The sequence below is a fragment of the Gymnoscopelus microlampas genome (genome assembly GCF_963454915.1).
Source record: "Gymnoscopelus microlampas genome assembly, chromosome: 11".
Classification (NCBI taxonomy): domain Eukaryota; kingdom Metazoa; phylum Chordata; class Actinopteri; order Myctophiformes; family Myctophidae; genus Gymnoscopelus; species Gymnoscopelus microlampas.
Genome location: NC_139948.1, coordinates 17,167,083 through 17,182,867, shown reverse-complemented (window position 1 = coordinate 17,182,867; position 15,785 = coordinate 17,167,083). Strand labels below are relative to the sequence as shown.

Genomic DNA, 15,785 nt, shown 5'->3' with positions numbered 1-15,785 from the left:
GTACTTGCAGAAAGACAGTGTAGTGCCTCAAGAACTTATCCCAGGTAAACCAAAAACCTAGCATCAGTCTAAACAGTATCTAATATCTATCTAAATAATATCTAACCTGTCCATTGAAACTATAGGATACCAGGTGAACAGCAAACACAGCATCTGTTTAAATCTTTTAAATAAAATGAATTTTACAATTGATTAAGAACACAATCCTGACGAGAAGTTAATATAATATTGATGTCATTCCCTCATTTTAAATAATCAGGGTGCACCCGCCCAGCCTTGAACTAGAATCCTCTTGATATGCAGTTATGGCTTTGAATTTGCAAATGCTCTACCACTGAGCCATAGCCCATAGCCTACCCTCTCCAGCATGATAAGATGTAATGTTTGGTTTCAAATCTGTCACGTCATCATTCCAAGATTAAAACATAGTGATGCTTAATGTCTTTGTTTTATTTCACATTAGAAGTGGTCAGCATGTATTTTAAACGGCTGTGTGAAGTGTCTAGAAACCTAGATACCTCATTGGCCGCTGCAGTTCATTGGAGCGACCTTTAACTGCGAAGTGGCAGCCGAGCCGAGCCTTCTGATGCATTTATTTCCATTGAAACAGGCGGTCTCTCCTCCACTATTAAAATAATTGATGTCCATCTACACAATTCATCACCACTGACTCCCTGAATTTTCAACCAATTTTCAAGCGGTTAACAACGTAGACTTATGGATCCAGTAGGCATGGTTACATTAAAATGCATATTTTCATACCAAAATACTTTTATCTAATAAAAAGTAACGGTAATAGCCACAAAGCATTTCAGTCAGTCCAGTCACTGAAATGCATAAATATTGCAGAATTGCCTTTTCTGTCTGTCTATATCCAACATCCTCATCATGCAATTCAGGTCAGAACACAGCTATGGACGTTTTTTAGTCAGAACATGAAATAATACATAATATTAAAAAATATATATACATCGAAATAAATGTTTATTACTTATTTTTTGGACCAAAAAAACTTCTATTGCGATTAGCTTTGAAAGACTGAAATAATTTACCATCATTTGTAAAACAGCAAATACAAATGAAATCGGTTTGAGACAGATATTTAATGGCACTGAAACCATAACACACATAGGTCACGATGTAGCCTGACAGCGTGTCGCTGGTTCGAGTCAAATCCGAGAGTGGAGTTTGACAAGTTCCAAACTAAAGTTGCTGCTGCGCGACTGCCTCAGTCAGTGTCTCTTATGTATGAGCTTGCCCTTTCGAAAATGGCGCCCGCAGACACAGACGCTCCGTAGAAGGCGGCGTCTACCTTTTTATGTCTATGGGGGGCATGGTGGAGAGGGGGGGGGGGCACGGTGGTGGAGGAGGGGGGCGTCAAAACATCCCGCGTGTTGGAGAACAATCGCCTTTCCACATTCGCGCTTGTCTGTGTAGGGGGCGTGGTCCCAAGGGGCGTTCCAACCCCACGATTGGCCGAAGACCTCCTCTCTGTCTCCTCCGTTTCCGCTTTCTTTTCACACACCACGCCCCTGTTTCTGAATAATGATAATAATGAATCAAGATGGCTACTACGGATAGCTCCTTGTGGGTAGCTTAGCCAACTCTTTCATGGACACATCCCAAACTGGATTTCACTGCCACTCGGATCCCTCGTTGGTTAATCGGGGAAGCACCAAGGGAGGCTATAATAGATGGATTAAACACGGCGGAGCGGCGATTAAAAAAGTCATTGTGTTGTTCGATCGCTGCATGCAGCCCATGTTCTGACGGAGCTAAGCTAGCCGAGCACGTAGCTATAGCTGTAGCTGGTCGACCATCATCTCCCTAATCCGAGTTCCACCACAGACCGTCGGCAAAGCAGCGGTCAGGCCGGTCAGTGTCCCGCGCCGGACGGAGAGCAACAGCAGCTCCTCCGCAACCTCAGCATCAATCGATGGCAGAGCCGAGGAAAGTACCGTTCGTCACCATCTCGTCCTTCATCACCTCCTCCTCGCCGACACCATCATCGGAGTCTAACGTCAAGAAACGCCGCCGTGAAGATGAGGCCGAGATCACTTGTTTTGAGAAAGATGGAGGAGGAGGTGAAGGAGGAGGTGCAACGGCAGCAGCAGGGGGGTCAGCCGGAGGAGGAGGTGGAGCAGGAGGTCCGTTCGGCGGAGGTGACGCCGCGGGGGAACCGGAGGAGACTAAACCCACCGTGCGTTTGAACCTCTCGTTGACCGAGCCCAGTGAACGGGGGTCCGCAGAGTTCAACTACAGCGAGCTCGTCCATCCACCCACTCCTCAGGTTAGAGATGGATAGATGAGAACAGGACGGGCCTGATGCCACCTCAGGGCCAGCTTTGCAGTCTGTGTTTATATATAGCATAGATGTCACAGTCAAATGCATTTGTTTTCATACCAGTTTAGTTTATTCATTCTTTATTAGGCAACTCTGGAAAAGGTCATTTAAGACATGATGAGTAGAAACGTCAGGGATAGACAGTAGCGTCCCTGTGAAAGAAAGAAAGAACAGGGGTTCTCCTAGTTAGATTATAGATGGATAGACCTTTATTGATCCCTGTGGGGGAATTAGGTGTTGTAGCAGCAACAGCAATGAGAGCCGTAGTCAATAGTTGATCAATAATTGCTCAAGTAAAAGGTTTCAAGTTAGAAAACCAAGTTGCACAGAATGTGAAGTTCTGACGTGCTGTGCTATCATTAAAGTGTGCAAGTTCCTCTCTGGTGATGGTCTTACAATAGCTCTCTCCACTGGCCCTGTCTACCACAGGTAAACCCCCCACCCCCAGTATCCACTGTCCCCAAAGGCCTGACACCTGCCCTGGACCCCAGCGATCCCTTTGCCGATGACGAGAGGGAGAGGCGAGAGGTGGAAGCTCTAGCCAAGAAATTTGAAAACAAATATGTAAGTGTCACCATCTGTTGGGCAACACAATGCAGTTAAAGAACCTTTATACACAGATTGTGTAGCACTTACCCCTTTGCATGGTATCTGAGAGCAATGTATTTGTTATACAGGATGCAATAGGAGGATGTGCAAATGTGTGTCAGACACCAGGTGTGGGCCCTATCTTACACGCCTATCTTATTTAGATTTTTTTTTTTTAAATAGTAAGTTCAAATAGCCAATCTACAAGTTCACAACGTGTCGAAGTAGATTGTCTATTTTCAATATTTTAAAATGTTTTTCAAAATAGTAAAAATATCCCAAAAAGTTTAGGCATAAGGGGTAAGGCAAGATAGGGCCCCTAGTCTGCGTGACAATAAAATCAATCCGTCGTGTATGTTAGTTAGGAATTAGGAATCAGGGTTAGGAATCAAGAACCGGAATCATTTACAGAATCAGCCGTTAAATCAACATTGTATGCATCCAAACCTATGATGATGATGGCATGTGTCTGTGCTGCTAAAAAGTTCAGCAGCGTTGTCATTTAATTTATGCAAACATGCATGCCCTTTTTCTACTTTTTCTACACTGCATTCAGAGATTTTAATAAAACAGTTGAAAATCTGGAATCAAAGAATCCGTTAAGCAGAATCGTTAATGGCATTGGTATCAATAAAATCTTATAAGTTCCCTTCCTTAATGTTAATGAATGCCTGTAAGAGATACTCTCAGGCAGCAGGTGTTTGATCATTGTGTTGGTACTCTTGATTACAGGGCGGTGTTCCAAAGAAGAAGAAAAAGGACAGAATGCAGGATCTCATTGACATTGGTTACGGCTACGATGAGACCGATCCATTCATTGATAACTCAGAGGCTGTGAGTTCACCTTTGACCTACACTTACTTCTTTATCATCAATATGAATGTCATAGTTGGTGGTTTCATTCAGCAAATGATTCATAATTAATGCCAGGGCTTGAGCGTAGTCCCTTCGATCTTAGAATGTTGTCTACTCCCTTCTTCTGATCACCCCATATCAGTTTTCCACCTCGATAGTCACTAAAATAAAAACATTTCATTTTTCTTTTTATTGTGACCTTGATCTTAATGGGAGAAGTACTGTAGTGGTAGTTAAAAAAACTTTTTTAAGATTATTTCAAAATGTGGGTTGCATGAAGAATGTCAAATGTTGCAATGTAATTATTTTTATATTATTTATAGATTTTATTTTATTTAGATAAGAGAGTAGAGAGACAGGAAGCTGGTAGGGAAAAGAGGGGGATCGATGGATATGCATGTCTTTAGCTGGAATTTCACTAGGAATGTTGCTCTTTGGCGCTCAATCCAGTCATCATCTGGCAACGCACCACAATGTAATTCTTTTGTTTGATTTGCAAGTATAGTCAGCGTGTGGGAGTCTCTTCGTATATTTCAAGCACTTCCAGGTTCCTCTTCTATGCACCCGTCTCCTTTTTATAGCCAGGTGTACTGAAGAACAGAACAAAAATAAGGTCCGTACACCTCTGATTATTTTTTGTTCTTGTGTCTTCAGTATGATGAGCTGGTGCCGGCGTCTCTCACCACCAAACACGGAGGCTTCTACATCAACACAGGCACCCTGCAGTTCAGACCAGCCTCTGACTCCGAGGGAGACGACTTCAGCATGGAGGGAAACCACTTCAAGGTGGGTTCTTACTGCCTGAACGCATGGGAGAGATACAGATGAACATCTCTGCACTACAGAGACGATGGAGACACTAGTTTTCTTTTAAGCAATGACGGAATGACGTACTTGCTTTCCTTTTGCATCTTGAGAGTGGCATTAATAACAGTAAACACCTTCGCTGTAATATTATAATTATAGAATGGTTACAATGTTGTTTTTACGGCATGGTGCCTAAGGAGTGAGCCATCTAGAAGAGTGTCTGTAAGTACTGTATTTATTTCCCCCAAAATGTGTGTCCTCGTGCCTGTCAATCAGCACCACATTTCTTGGGCTCACTGCTAATCCCCATTTGTTTTTCACATTTTGTTAACATATATCTTTTGCGTGTGAATATGTTTTCACATTTTGTGAATTGATAATCACAGATCCATCGTCCCACCATATTCCGGCAAGGCTGACATCAATAATCATAAATTCACAGGGAAGCCACGTCATTATTAACCCCCATCTTGTTTTTTACATTTTTCAACTAAATCGAAACATATCACACCTTTAATTGTGAAATCTAGTGAGGTTGTAAAGTAGTTCCTTACACATCAAAGATTCCAATAGCCTTGCAAAGCAATGTAATGTTAGCTGGACAGATGATGAGTGCTAAATGTGTTAATATTTGTATCAATCTTTTAGTAATATTTACAGTGATGAGGCTTATTTCATTTAAACACAGCTGAGGTTTGATTTTTCGTGATTTGAGCAAGGCTGGAAAGGCTATTTTGACAAATCAAAATGCTTGGCTGGAACAACCTGAGGTATAAGACTGAAATTAACATTAGTTACAAATAAATCAACTGTTATGTTATGCTTCTGTCTGTAGAAGGTGAAAGACGGTGAAGAACGGGTAATTAAGAAGCGTAAGAAAAAGCCAGATGGCGTTAACATGGAAGACAAGAAACCCAGGAAAAACAGAATGCCCAAGCAAGGGTAAGTTTTAATTTCTCGTCAGCTCCTCGGGAGCTGTCATAATTTCCCAGTCAGTCGGGCACTTCAGACTTCTCTGAATGTTCGCCATCCTCTCCATCTTTCTATCCTGCAGAGGGATGACGCTAAACGTCCACAGGCCAGAGAAGAAGAAGAGGAAGAAGCTGATGAAAGACTCCATCCACCTGGCCAACATGTTGCGTCGCTTCACTCGGGAGAAGGCGGAGATCCGCAAGAAGGTCCCGGCTACCCCCGCTGCCACCATTCTGCCACGGCCCAACCCTAAAGTGCCCAACGCCAACAACAGCAGTCTCCTCAACGCCCACCCCAAGACGGCCGGTGTCGCCGGCAACGAATTTAACATGACCGACCTGACCTCGGACCCGGCCATGGACTGGCTGATGGGCTCGGCCAACAACAACAACGACATGCTGCAGGACATGATGGGAGACCTGGACTTCGGCATGCTGGACTCCCCTCAGCCCTCCAGCCCGGCGCAGGGCGAAAACGGCCTGGCAGGAGGGCAGCATAAACCAACAGCAGGCAGGGTGTCACAGGGCGGCGTGCTGTCCCCTCCTCCCCTGCCCAGCGGCCTGCCGGCCCCACTCACCAAACGCATTGAGGACCTGCGGGCGGTAAGGGACTCATGTCTATTCGTTTTTTAAAGCACTCATGTCTATTTGTTTTTTAAAGCTTGCAGTGTAGATGCAGAGTCCGTTAACGGCCTGTTCCAGTTTAGTTTTGAAACGGACGCTCATTTTCTCTGGGTTTTCCTAATGGTTGTCCCCTGTGACAGGCTTCCCGTCAGTTTGATGAAGAGGGCAGGAAGAAGTTCTTCACGCTGGACATGAACAACATCCTACTGGAGTGAGTCTCCTTACCCAAGTCTGCCCTTATGGATCAAAACCATCAAAACACAGTCATATTATAGATGTTCTAAAATTCTAAAATCACCATACTAAGCGTCCCGCATCACCAAGTGTCCTGGCTTTCTATATATGTGTGGGTGTGTGTATCTGTGTTTCAGTATTGAGCTGCAGGTCCAGGAGCAGCCAGCAGTCGTGCGCGCTGTTGTGTACTCTCACCTCGAGGCCTTCGTGCCCTGCAATAAGGAGGCTCTCCTCAAACGCCTTAAGAAGTTAAGCCTCAACATCCAGGTGTGTGTGCGTACATGGAAGTTTTTAGCCAACATAGCTGAGAGTTTAGATATGCCATTTCCATTTAAGATATGCATTATCATATATCGCATATCTTATAATCATATAATTTTGCCCTTACCCTTGATTGTGACCCCATCCTTTTATCATTCCGACCCAAAAGTTACGCATTTCAGAAAAACACACAAAACAAACAAAAAGGATGGGGCAAAAACATAACCCCCATCCATCTTCTTTGGTGGAGGTCATATTTGTGGTTGTGAACAAGGTGCTCTAGCTCCGTCTATACATAGGCCTGTAGGTGGGAGTATGCGTATGTGTTAAGTTATTTTCTTTTTATATTTGGGGACTGCTCACCCTCTTCCTGTCTCCCAGGACGACCGCCTGCGTACTCCTCTGCTGAAACTGAAGTTGGCCGTGTGCAGTGTGATGCCAGAGCAGATCGCCAGATACAACATGGACTGTATCGCCAAGGTGGCAAAGTAAGACCACTTCCTCATCCCTGCTGGCATTTAAACCACTTCAACTCCAGCACCTCACTTCTGAGCTGTACATTTGGTGAAAGTAGCAGATCTACAAGCTCTACAAGACAAGTGTTGTGCGTTTGTAGATTAGACATTTAGTGTACCAGATTCAGGGGAATCTGGTCATTGAAGTATAGGGCCCATGGGAATACGGTCAACTAAGTATAGGGTTTTGAGTGGTTATACCACTTTCAGCCTGTCATTCATATTTTGGGCTTGTTAAATTAACATCAAGAATTTAGAAAAAACAACCTAGAGCCCGTAGATGAACTACTTCCACTATTTGTCATAAACAACAAAGTATTAAGGGGCTTAAGTAGCTAACTAGAGCCCCTTCATGATTTAAAAAAAAATATTGTGTGGATTTCAGGATCCACATTGGAACGACATGACTCCATGTGGTCAGCCTGTGATGTTAGTCATCTATGACGTCAGTCGTCTATGGCATATTTGACATATGACTCAAAATTTGGGCAAAGTTTCAGTACTTTCATTATAAGATTAAATCTAAATACATTTTTTTAAAGTAGAAAACATATGTGACAGGTGGTGGTAATTCTGTGCACAAGATATTTATCACTGATTGGTATAGTGGTTTGTGAGATTAGCTCTGGACACACACACACACACACACACACACACACACACACACACACACACTTAAGGCGTGAGATCAACTGTGTGCGTGCGTGTGTGTGTGTGTGTGTGTGTGTGTGTGTGTGTTGACAGGCAGCAGTCTGAGGAGGGAGAGAAGAATGGTTCAGAAGAGGAAGATGAGGAGAAGCCAGGGAAAAGGGTGATGGGGCCTCGAAAAAAGTTCATCTGGGATGACAAACTCAGGTCAGTTGCACATGTGTGTAGGTTTGTGGGTGTGCTATAGTTACATCATGATCAGCTGTTTGTGTCACAGTGCATTTGTGTTCTCATTCTTTATGCTGTGTTTTTGGCAGGTCATTGCTATGTAACTTGGTGCGTGTGAAACTAGGCTGTTATGAGCTGGAAGGCCAGAGCTCACTGTCACTAGAAGACTACCTCAAAGCCTTCATGGAGACGGAAGTCAAACCACTCTGGCCCAAAGGCTGGATGCAGGCCAGGTGAGATTGTGTGGGTGGGTGCAGGCTTGCGTGTACTCTTGTATGTGTCAGCAGAATTTATAATATCGCTTATGTAATGTGCTTTTTTTAAAGATTTATTTTGGGCATTATATGCTGTATTCAGATAGGACAAAGTACGGCGTGAGAGAGAGGGGATGACATGCAGTAAAGTGCCTCGGGCCAGCCCTATCTATCTATTGTACTGTATGTGGCTCGGTGAGCCACCATAAAATGCTTTCTGTATGGCTATGGCCTGTATATACAAGGCAACCCTTGTTGTTTTTTAACCTTTGTTTATTGCATTTCCACAGAAGCAGTCATTGTATACAGATATTGTACACAGATATCCAATATAAAAAAGAGTAAAATACAGTTGTTGCATATTAGCTTGAGGTGTCATACACTTGACAAGGTAATCCTTAGTGGATCAGACAAGTGCCAAGTTGTCACATCACACGTTTACGGGTGTAAAGGAGTTGGAGTGCCAGCGTTTTGCAGTTTCAAGAATGTTCATAAGAATACAGAAATAAACACAAAGTCAGATAACAGAACACAATGTCAAATATACATAATGTGCATGGTCAGAATAGTATTAAAAATAAGGCAGAATATCCCAGTCAGTTGTGCAAGTAGCAACAATTAGTAGCAGATATCGAAGCAGATATAAAATAAGAGTCCCTTTTCCATGGAGATAGATGTAGAATGCAGAATGTTCTTATTTGCTTTAATCAACGACACGCACAAGTTTTATGCCACTTGGAGGAAAGACATGAATTGAGGGAGGCAGGAGGAGTTTCAACTTCAATTCCTCCACCATCTCCAGCAGTGGGCATGGTGCATTGAAAAGTGCACTGCACAGGCTAAAAATAATTAAATCCAACAGAAACTCAAACCAGAGAAGAGGAAGGTCAATCAACACACTCCTCCTCCATACGGAATCGAACCGGGGACGTTGCATTTATGCTCTCTGGTCAACTTCCAGCACACCCCATGAAACTCTTCTCTTAAGTTGTTAACCACTTGAGCTCTATAGTTTGTATGACAAATAGTGGAAATACAGTAGCAGATCTACAAACTCATAATGTGTCACATTGCGACTGGTTGTGAGCTTGTAGATCTTAGATTTTCGCTATTGAACCTTTTCTTTTTCTGTGCCTATAATGACATGCTCAAAATAGTGACGCCAATGTTGAAAGTGGTTAATATGTCCCTGCATGCAGTGAGCTGATTGAGACACTTTCCTGTATATTTATTGGAGTGGTTGAGAAGTGTTGATTCTTTCTCCCCAGAATGCTGTTCAAAGAGAGTATCATGGCTCACGGTCACCTCACAGGCAACACGTGAGTCATTATTCCATTCCATTAAATTCATTTTATTATAAAGGTGGTTGCAACAACATTTCCTATGTTCAATGCACTAATAGCAAAACGGAACAAAACAAAAATAATATACAGGGGAATAATTTAAATGGAGTAGATATAGTTTAACTATATTATGAAAATCAAGGAAGAATCTCAAAGTACAAATGTAAAACTAAAGTTATTAAATTAAGGTTGATTAACTTGATCTCTTTCATACTCGTGTCGTCCTTCCACTCCAGAGCAAAGAAGAAGATGATCCCCAGTACTCCAAAAGGACTCAAACCCAAGGTGACCTGTTTTCTGCTGATGATTCACATTTCCATTGGGACTTTCGTGTCATGTGTTGTGGTGCCTTAGAAGGATGCCTGCAGGTCCTAAAATATATATAGAAATTCTAGTTAAAGACAGTTCAATTCAATGATATCTCTTAAATGTTAAGTCTCATATCTCTGTAAATAATCTGTTGTCTTGGTAAATTGAATCACTAGTTCAAAATCCTCACAGACGTGTAATTCCGTCTCATTTTCCATTCATGTGTTGTTGTTCATCAATGATATATTGGGTCTTATAGTTCATTCTAATAAAAATGGTCTTAAACTATTTTGAATCAGAATCAGAATGAGGTTTATTGTCACATCACAGGTTTACAAGGTAAAAAAGTTTTACAAGGTAAATTGAAGTTGCTGAAACATGCAGTCACTGTTTGTTGATCTAGTCTTGCCACTAACTGTGGTTCCTATGTACTGTTTGACCCCAGGAGAGCGGCTGGGTTCAGCAGAGGACCACGCCCTCAGTGGGTGCCACCCTGTCCCCTGCAGGCCAGGTTGCCAGGCGACCGCCCCAGTCCCCCTCTGAGCCCATCTGTGTGGACTCCCTGGATGAGGACCTGGCGGCTCCCTCCCTGGACTCCATTTCTCAGGCTCTGGCCATCCTCAGCAACGCAGCCAAGGGACTGGCTCACGGGGACAGCCCCCCATCCCCGGACGGACCCAAGGCCCCCGCCCCCTCGTCCCTCCACTCATCACCACTCCTCCAGCAGCACAAGAAGGGCTCCGTCAGCACGCCGGGCTCTACCACACCTCACTACGTCTCTACCTCTTCCTCTCCTTCGTCCAACTCTCTCTCGCGGCCGCCGTCCGTTCCCTCCTCGCCCCTCGTGGCGGGGATGAGCGTCGTGAAGGGCGTAGCTCACAGACACTCGCCGTTCAATGCTCAGAGACCCGGCGTGGTGACCGCCGTTAAAGCCGGCACACCCGGCTCACCCTCCCAGCCCAAACCTCGCCCACCCCCAACCGCCTCCCCCCTCGTACCCCCGGGGTCCAAAGCGGGGGTCCCCACTGGCCCCTCGGGCCTCCTCAAAGGCAGCAATAACACTAAAGCCAACAACAGTGACGCTCTTATCATGGCATCGCCCTCTCCATCCCGACCGCACACTGCTCCGTCACCCTCTCACCTAACCCCCAAAACCCCCCAGAGCCCTCGTCTGCCACTCCCCCCTCACAACAAGCCCTCCCCTCTTTCCTCTCCCGCCCTGTCCCAGCAGCAGCAGTCCAACTTCATCACACCCATGCAGGCTACGCTCACCAAATCCGCTAGCACGCCACCGATCATCAAACTCACCCACCGCCCTCCAAACTCCACCCCCAGCTCCCCTGCCATCTCCCCCCTCCCCAGGTCTCAGATAACCACCACCTTGCACCAATACACCCCCAAAATCCCTGCAGGCTTCCGTCTGCCGTTCTCAGGTGCCCAGGGCGGACTGGCCAAGCTGGGCCAGGTGGGACAAAAGCCCCCCAGCAGTAACGCCACCAGCACCAGCCTTACTAACACCTCATCCAACAGCAAACATTCAGGATCCAGCCCCTCCCCAACCGTCGCCGGCCAGACCAACCTGGGCCAGCGTCAACGGGCAGGGGGCGGGACTACTCAGGGGGTTAAGCCAATCGCGTCTGTCTCTTCGCAGTCCGTCTCTTCTCAGTTAACGCAGGTTTGTGTTTTGGGGAATTGAAACACGCATGATGTTTATTCTCAGGGTGGTGGATGTCTGTAGATATGTTTCAATATCATCACTGTCGGTGGAAACCTATGTCCAAACTGTTACCTTTCAAGAAATGGAAAAAATAACCTTTGTTCCTAACTTCCTATTGGATTCAATGTAGTTATTATTTAGTCACAAGCTCTTAATACTTGTAATTAGTAAAATACTAGACAGACCTAATCACTTTCAACCTGGCATCCCAATTTTGGGCATGTCATAGGAAAATATGTTCAAAAAAGATTTGCTATTTTCGCTACTTTTGTGCGACACTGTCATATGATGAAGCAGGGCATTAATTTTACTAGGAAAAAAATAAAGTTGAAATATGAAGATACAAGGTTTCTGCCTGACAGCAATGATATGAACAGTCAATCAATACATTTGTATTTATAGAGCACATGTACAAAATGCATCTCAATGTGCTTCCCAGTTAACAGTAAAACAAACTACAGCAATAATACAACATACTTCAGATATCAATGTAATACAAGAATAAAACTAGTTAAAATGTAGGAAAGAAGGTTTTATAGCTTGTTTTAAAATTGGCTAAAGTTGGAGAGCGGAATAGGTCATAATAGGCAATGAAGATTAATTGTGATTTTGTGCTCTTTATGCTCTGTGCTTATAGCTTCTTTTTTTTTACTATTGCTGAGGTGTGCAAAACATATTGATTAAGCACTGACTCAGCTTCAAGCCACTTTTGTTGGCCATCTTGTATTTTACACTTTGTCGTCCTCTCCTGCTGTTCCTCAGGTCTCCACAGCAGGCGCTGCCGGAGGTCTCCTCAGTTCCACTGCATCCCTTCCTCTGGGGTTTGGGATGCTGGGAGGCCTGGTGCCTGTCTCCCTGCCCTTCCAGTTCCCTTCGCTGTTAAGCCTGCCCCCGCTGGGTACCACAGGCTCCAGTAGTGGGGCCAGTGTCTCTGCAGCCAGTAGCAATGTAGCATTCTCCACCCTGACCCAGAGTGAGTAATACACAACATGGATCATGGATCCATGCCTACTGAATATCAGACTTTTAAGTGTTGCTTTTAATATTATTATATATGATTATTATACATTGCATGGGAATAGCAGGTTACATGTCATTGTTCCGACAATACTAACCCTATCTCTAACCCTAACCGCACGCCGAAGCCACGTAGTCGGAGTAGTGGGATGTCGGACTTATGAGCAGTCACCGAATACCATTCCAAACGTAACCACTTAATCCCTGTATACTTCATTGACCGGGGTCATCCAGGGCTCTGTACTTGGCGCCCCCCTTTTTTCACTCTTAAACACCAAATCTCTTTGGCGAAAATAGCAGATATGTAAGCTCACAATGCTGTGCAATGTGAGCTTTTAGATCTGCTATTTTTGCCAAATGTTTGCCTATTAAAAAAGCTACTACTAAAAGATAGGAATCTACAACTAAAAGACAGCAGTATGTATTACATATATAACTTGAATAGCTTTGTACATACAACAAGCTACTTCCCTTTTAAACCTCCATTCTCCTTAATATACTGTAGGTTTAAAAACCCAAACCTGTTCTAAACTTTTCCTAATTTAGCTACCAAATATACACATTATGGGGTTATTAACTGACTGATAAAGAAGCATTATATTACACTTGAAACACAACAACCACTGAAATGGTCAGTGGGTGAACCAATATCTCCTGATGATCCAATCTTTTTGTCACATTAGTTAGACTCTTTGTCTGTGAATAGCAGTGTGTTGTTCCTGTCCTTTTTTGTAATGTTTAGGTCCCCATGTATAGCTTGTTTTTGTGTTCTACGTGGTTGATCCATTTGTTTACTATCACCATGCTATATATGTATGTTTGTCTGGATGGAGGCTGGATGTGATTTTTCTCCTCGTTGTTTGACGTTCTCCCATCCTCCTCTCTGCTTCTCTCCCCTCATTTCCTGCATTCATTTCATAATGAAATTCTGCCTGTCAATTGATTTTTTCCCCGTACTTTGGCTCATTTGGCCTCTGCTCATGTCCTCATCCATCTTCTTTTCCGCCACCCCCAAAACGGTGTCCTCTTCCCTTCTCTGTCCCTTTCTCACTTTCTTTTCCTCCCTCTGCTCTTTTCCCTCCTTTCCTGTCCTGCCCTGCCATCCCCATCTCCTTTCCTTGTGTAAACCGAACTTTCATTAATTTCCTTTACCTCCACTTATGTGTCTTACTCCTTTGTGTCTATCCCTTCCTCGTTGCCACCTGTCCTGTCTCCTCAGATCTGTATAAGAGCCTCCAGTCAGGGTCACAGGTTGCTCTGCCTCCTCACTTGCAGCTCGCTTTTTCAGGTAAAATGCGACCCTCCCTCCCTCCTGGGACTGACCCATTTGCTCTCTCTTCCTACTCTTGCCGTTTTGTTTCCCAAATTGTCTGGTGTCCTTCCTGTGTTGGGGAAATGTCATTTCTTACGTCTGTCCCTACCCTCCTTTCTGCTTCTTGCATGCCTGTCCGTCTCTGTACGTAGTCATTGTAGCCGTCGTTCCATCTCTGCGGTAGTCGTTTGTGTCTGTTTGGTCTTTCAATGTTATTGTTTTTTTGTTATTTGTGAGTTGTTCAACATGTCTGTTCTGTCTGTCTGTCCAGATGTCACTCAAAGCCAGGGAGGAGACAATAAGAGGAAGACTCTATGATGCAATTCAACCTGTGCGCCCAGATGGAGCTGGTCCATGGTGACGTGACCAAGTGTCGGGACAAATCAGGACATACATGGCTTTGACTGACAGATGGACTGACCACTCAGCAAGATGGGTCTGAAGTTTTTTTCTTGGACTGGGATACACTCAAGATGCTTGACTTCACATATCCAGCTCTCCACAGTTTTACTTTTTTTTTTTAAGAGTTTGATAACTTTTTTAAACGTATTGTTCATAGGATGGCTACATGAAAATGACAAACTGTTTTTGTCAATGTTTACAAGATAGACCTATATCACTGTGGAAAGGGAGATGAATGAGTTGTTTGAGATTGAGTTTAAATGTGTGCAGGATGAATGTGGCCAGGTGCTTGTGTGAATACTCTTTCCTTCCGCCAGACAGAAAAACAAACTGGGTGTGTGTGTATCCCTCCCTCTCTGATGTGTGGTCAATGTCTATACGGTGCTGTTTTTATCATGTAATTATTAATGATACTTGTAAGAAATGTAAACTGAATGCAAAATCATGAATTTTAGCTTTTTTGAATGAAATATGTACATTTTTTCATTGTACTTGAATTCAAGTTTTTGTTCCTCCTGTACAGAGCTAAACATTTCTTCAATTAAATAAAATGCCTTAAAGTTCTGCTCTTAAAGTAGTTGATATAATTTAAAAACTGATGAGGCTATACCCTAAATTCATGGTTGGGTCAAGCAATTAATAAAAAATGAATGGGGAAAGAAATTTCCTTTGCAGAATCTGTGTTGAGAGATTAGGCAATTATAAAATGTGAGCACAGGAGCAGGTGCCAACTGCAGTTCAGTATGAATCTGTGTGGCAGTTACAGAAATAATTGAAATACTCAAGACTTGCACAGACTACAAAAGTTTCATAGATAAGTATGGTGGTAAATGACATATCGTCTCTGTTGGAGGTAAACCTCTTATCTCCATATTTCAAATAATTTTTCGTAAATGAATGCCCTACTTTGTATCAGTGTCACGCTAGTCTTGCGTTACCAGACTGTTACCTCCCACAATTTTCAAATGTTTCCGGCATACAGTCTGGGACTCGGAAGCTCTGATCATGATTAGAATATAAACCGGATGTGGAGCCTCCGCTCCATTTCCGTTTCATCTTTACAGTCGCGCAAATTTATCCTAATATAAATACAAATCATTAAGTATACATAGCTTGCTTCTTAGCAGAAATGGAAATTAAAAAGTAAAGTGTAAAGATATTTTCGTGAACGGAAGTGCCAGTTTCCTCTCTTGGATTTTGGGAGTTGTAGTTCCAGACTATAGCATTCAGAGATTGTGGAATAGTTGTCTGGCTACGCGAGACTAGTGTCACGCAAAAATAGCTGATAAACATGTTGCAACAACGCATAGTGAGCTTGTATATATGCTATTTTGTTTTGTTTGAAAGTGTCAGTGG

The 15,785-nt window shown here is 43.6% G+C and overlaps 1 protein-coding gene across 3 annotated transcripts; it reads left to right on the top strand.

Moving 5' to 3' along the window:
• The first annotated feature begins 1,087 nt into the window (after nt 1–1,087).
• LOC311054911 (ubinuclein-2-like) lies at nt 1,088–14,874 on the top strand. 3 transcript variants are annotated; one of them, XM_084070927.1, is made up of 17 exons: nt 1,090–2,290; nt 2,774–2,908; nt 3,665–3,766; nt 4,442–4,573; nt 5,430–5,536; nt 5,649–6,168; nt 6,330–6,400; nt 6,561–6,690; nt 7,066–7,172; nt 7,944–8,054; nt 8,165–8,308; nt 9,598–9,648; nt 9,909–9,957; nt 10,427–11,656; nt 12,461–12,671; nt 13,935–14,003; nt 14,299–14,874. In XM_084070927.1, the coding sequence occupies exons 1-17, from the start codon at nt 1,937–1,939 to the stop codon at nt 14,343–14,345; spliced, it is 3,570 nt and encodes a 1,189-aa protein (XP_083927053.1). In that variant the 5' UTR covers nt 1,090–1,936; the 3' UTR covers nt 14,346–14,874. The 3 variants fall into 3 exon arrangements, with proteins under 3 accessions (XP_083927052.1, XP_083927053.1, XP_083927054.1); XM_084070926.1 differs by lacking the exon at nt 14,299–14,874 and having other exon boundaries at nt 1,088–2,290; nt 13,935–14,266; XM_084070928.1 differs by lacking the exon at nt 13,935–14,003.
• The last annotated feature ends 911 nt before the right edge of the window (nt 14,875–15,785 follow it).

Coding starts and splice junctions, on each gene's coding strand:
- LOC311054911 (XM_084070926.1), top strand. CDS start 1,937: ATGGCAGAGCCGAGGAAAGTACCGTTCGTCACCATCTCGTCCTTCATC. Junction 2,909..3,664: donor AGAAATTTGAAAACAAATAT/GTAAGTGTCACC, acceptor TCTTGATTACAG/GGCGGTGTTCCAAAGAAGAA. Junction 11,657..12,460: donor TCTCTTCTCAGTTAACGCAG/GTTTGTGTTTTG, acceptor GCTGTTCCTCAG/GTCTCCACAGCAGGCGCTGC.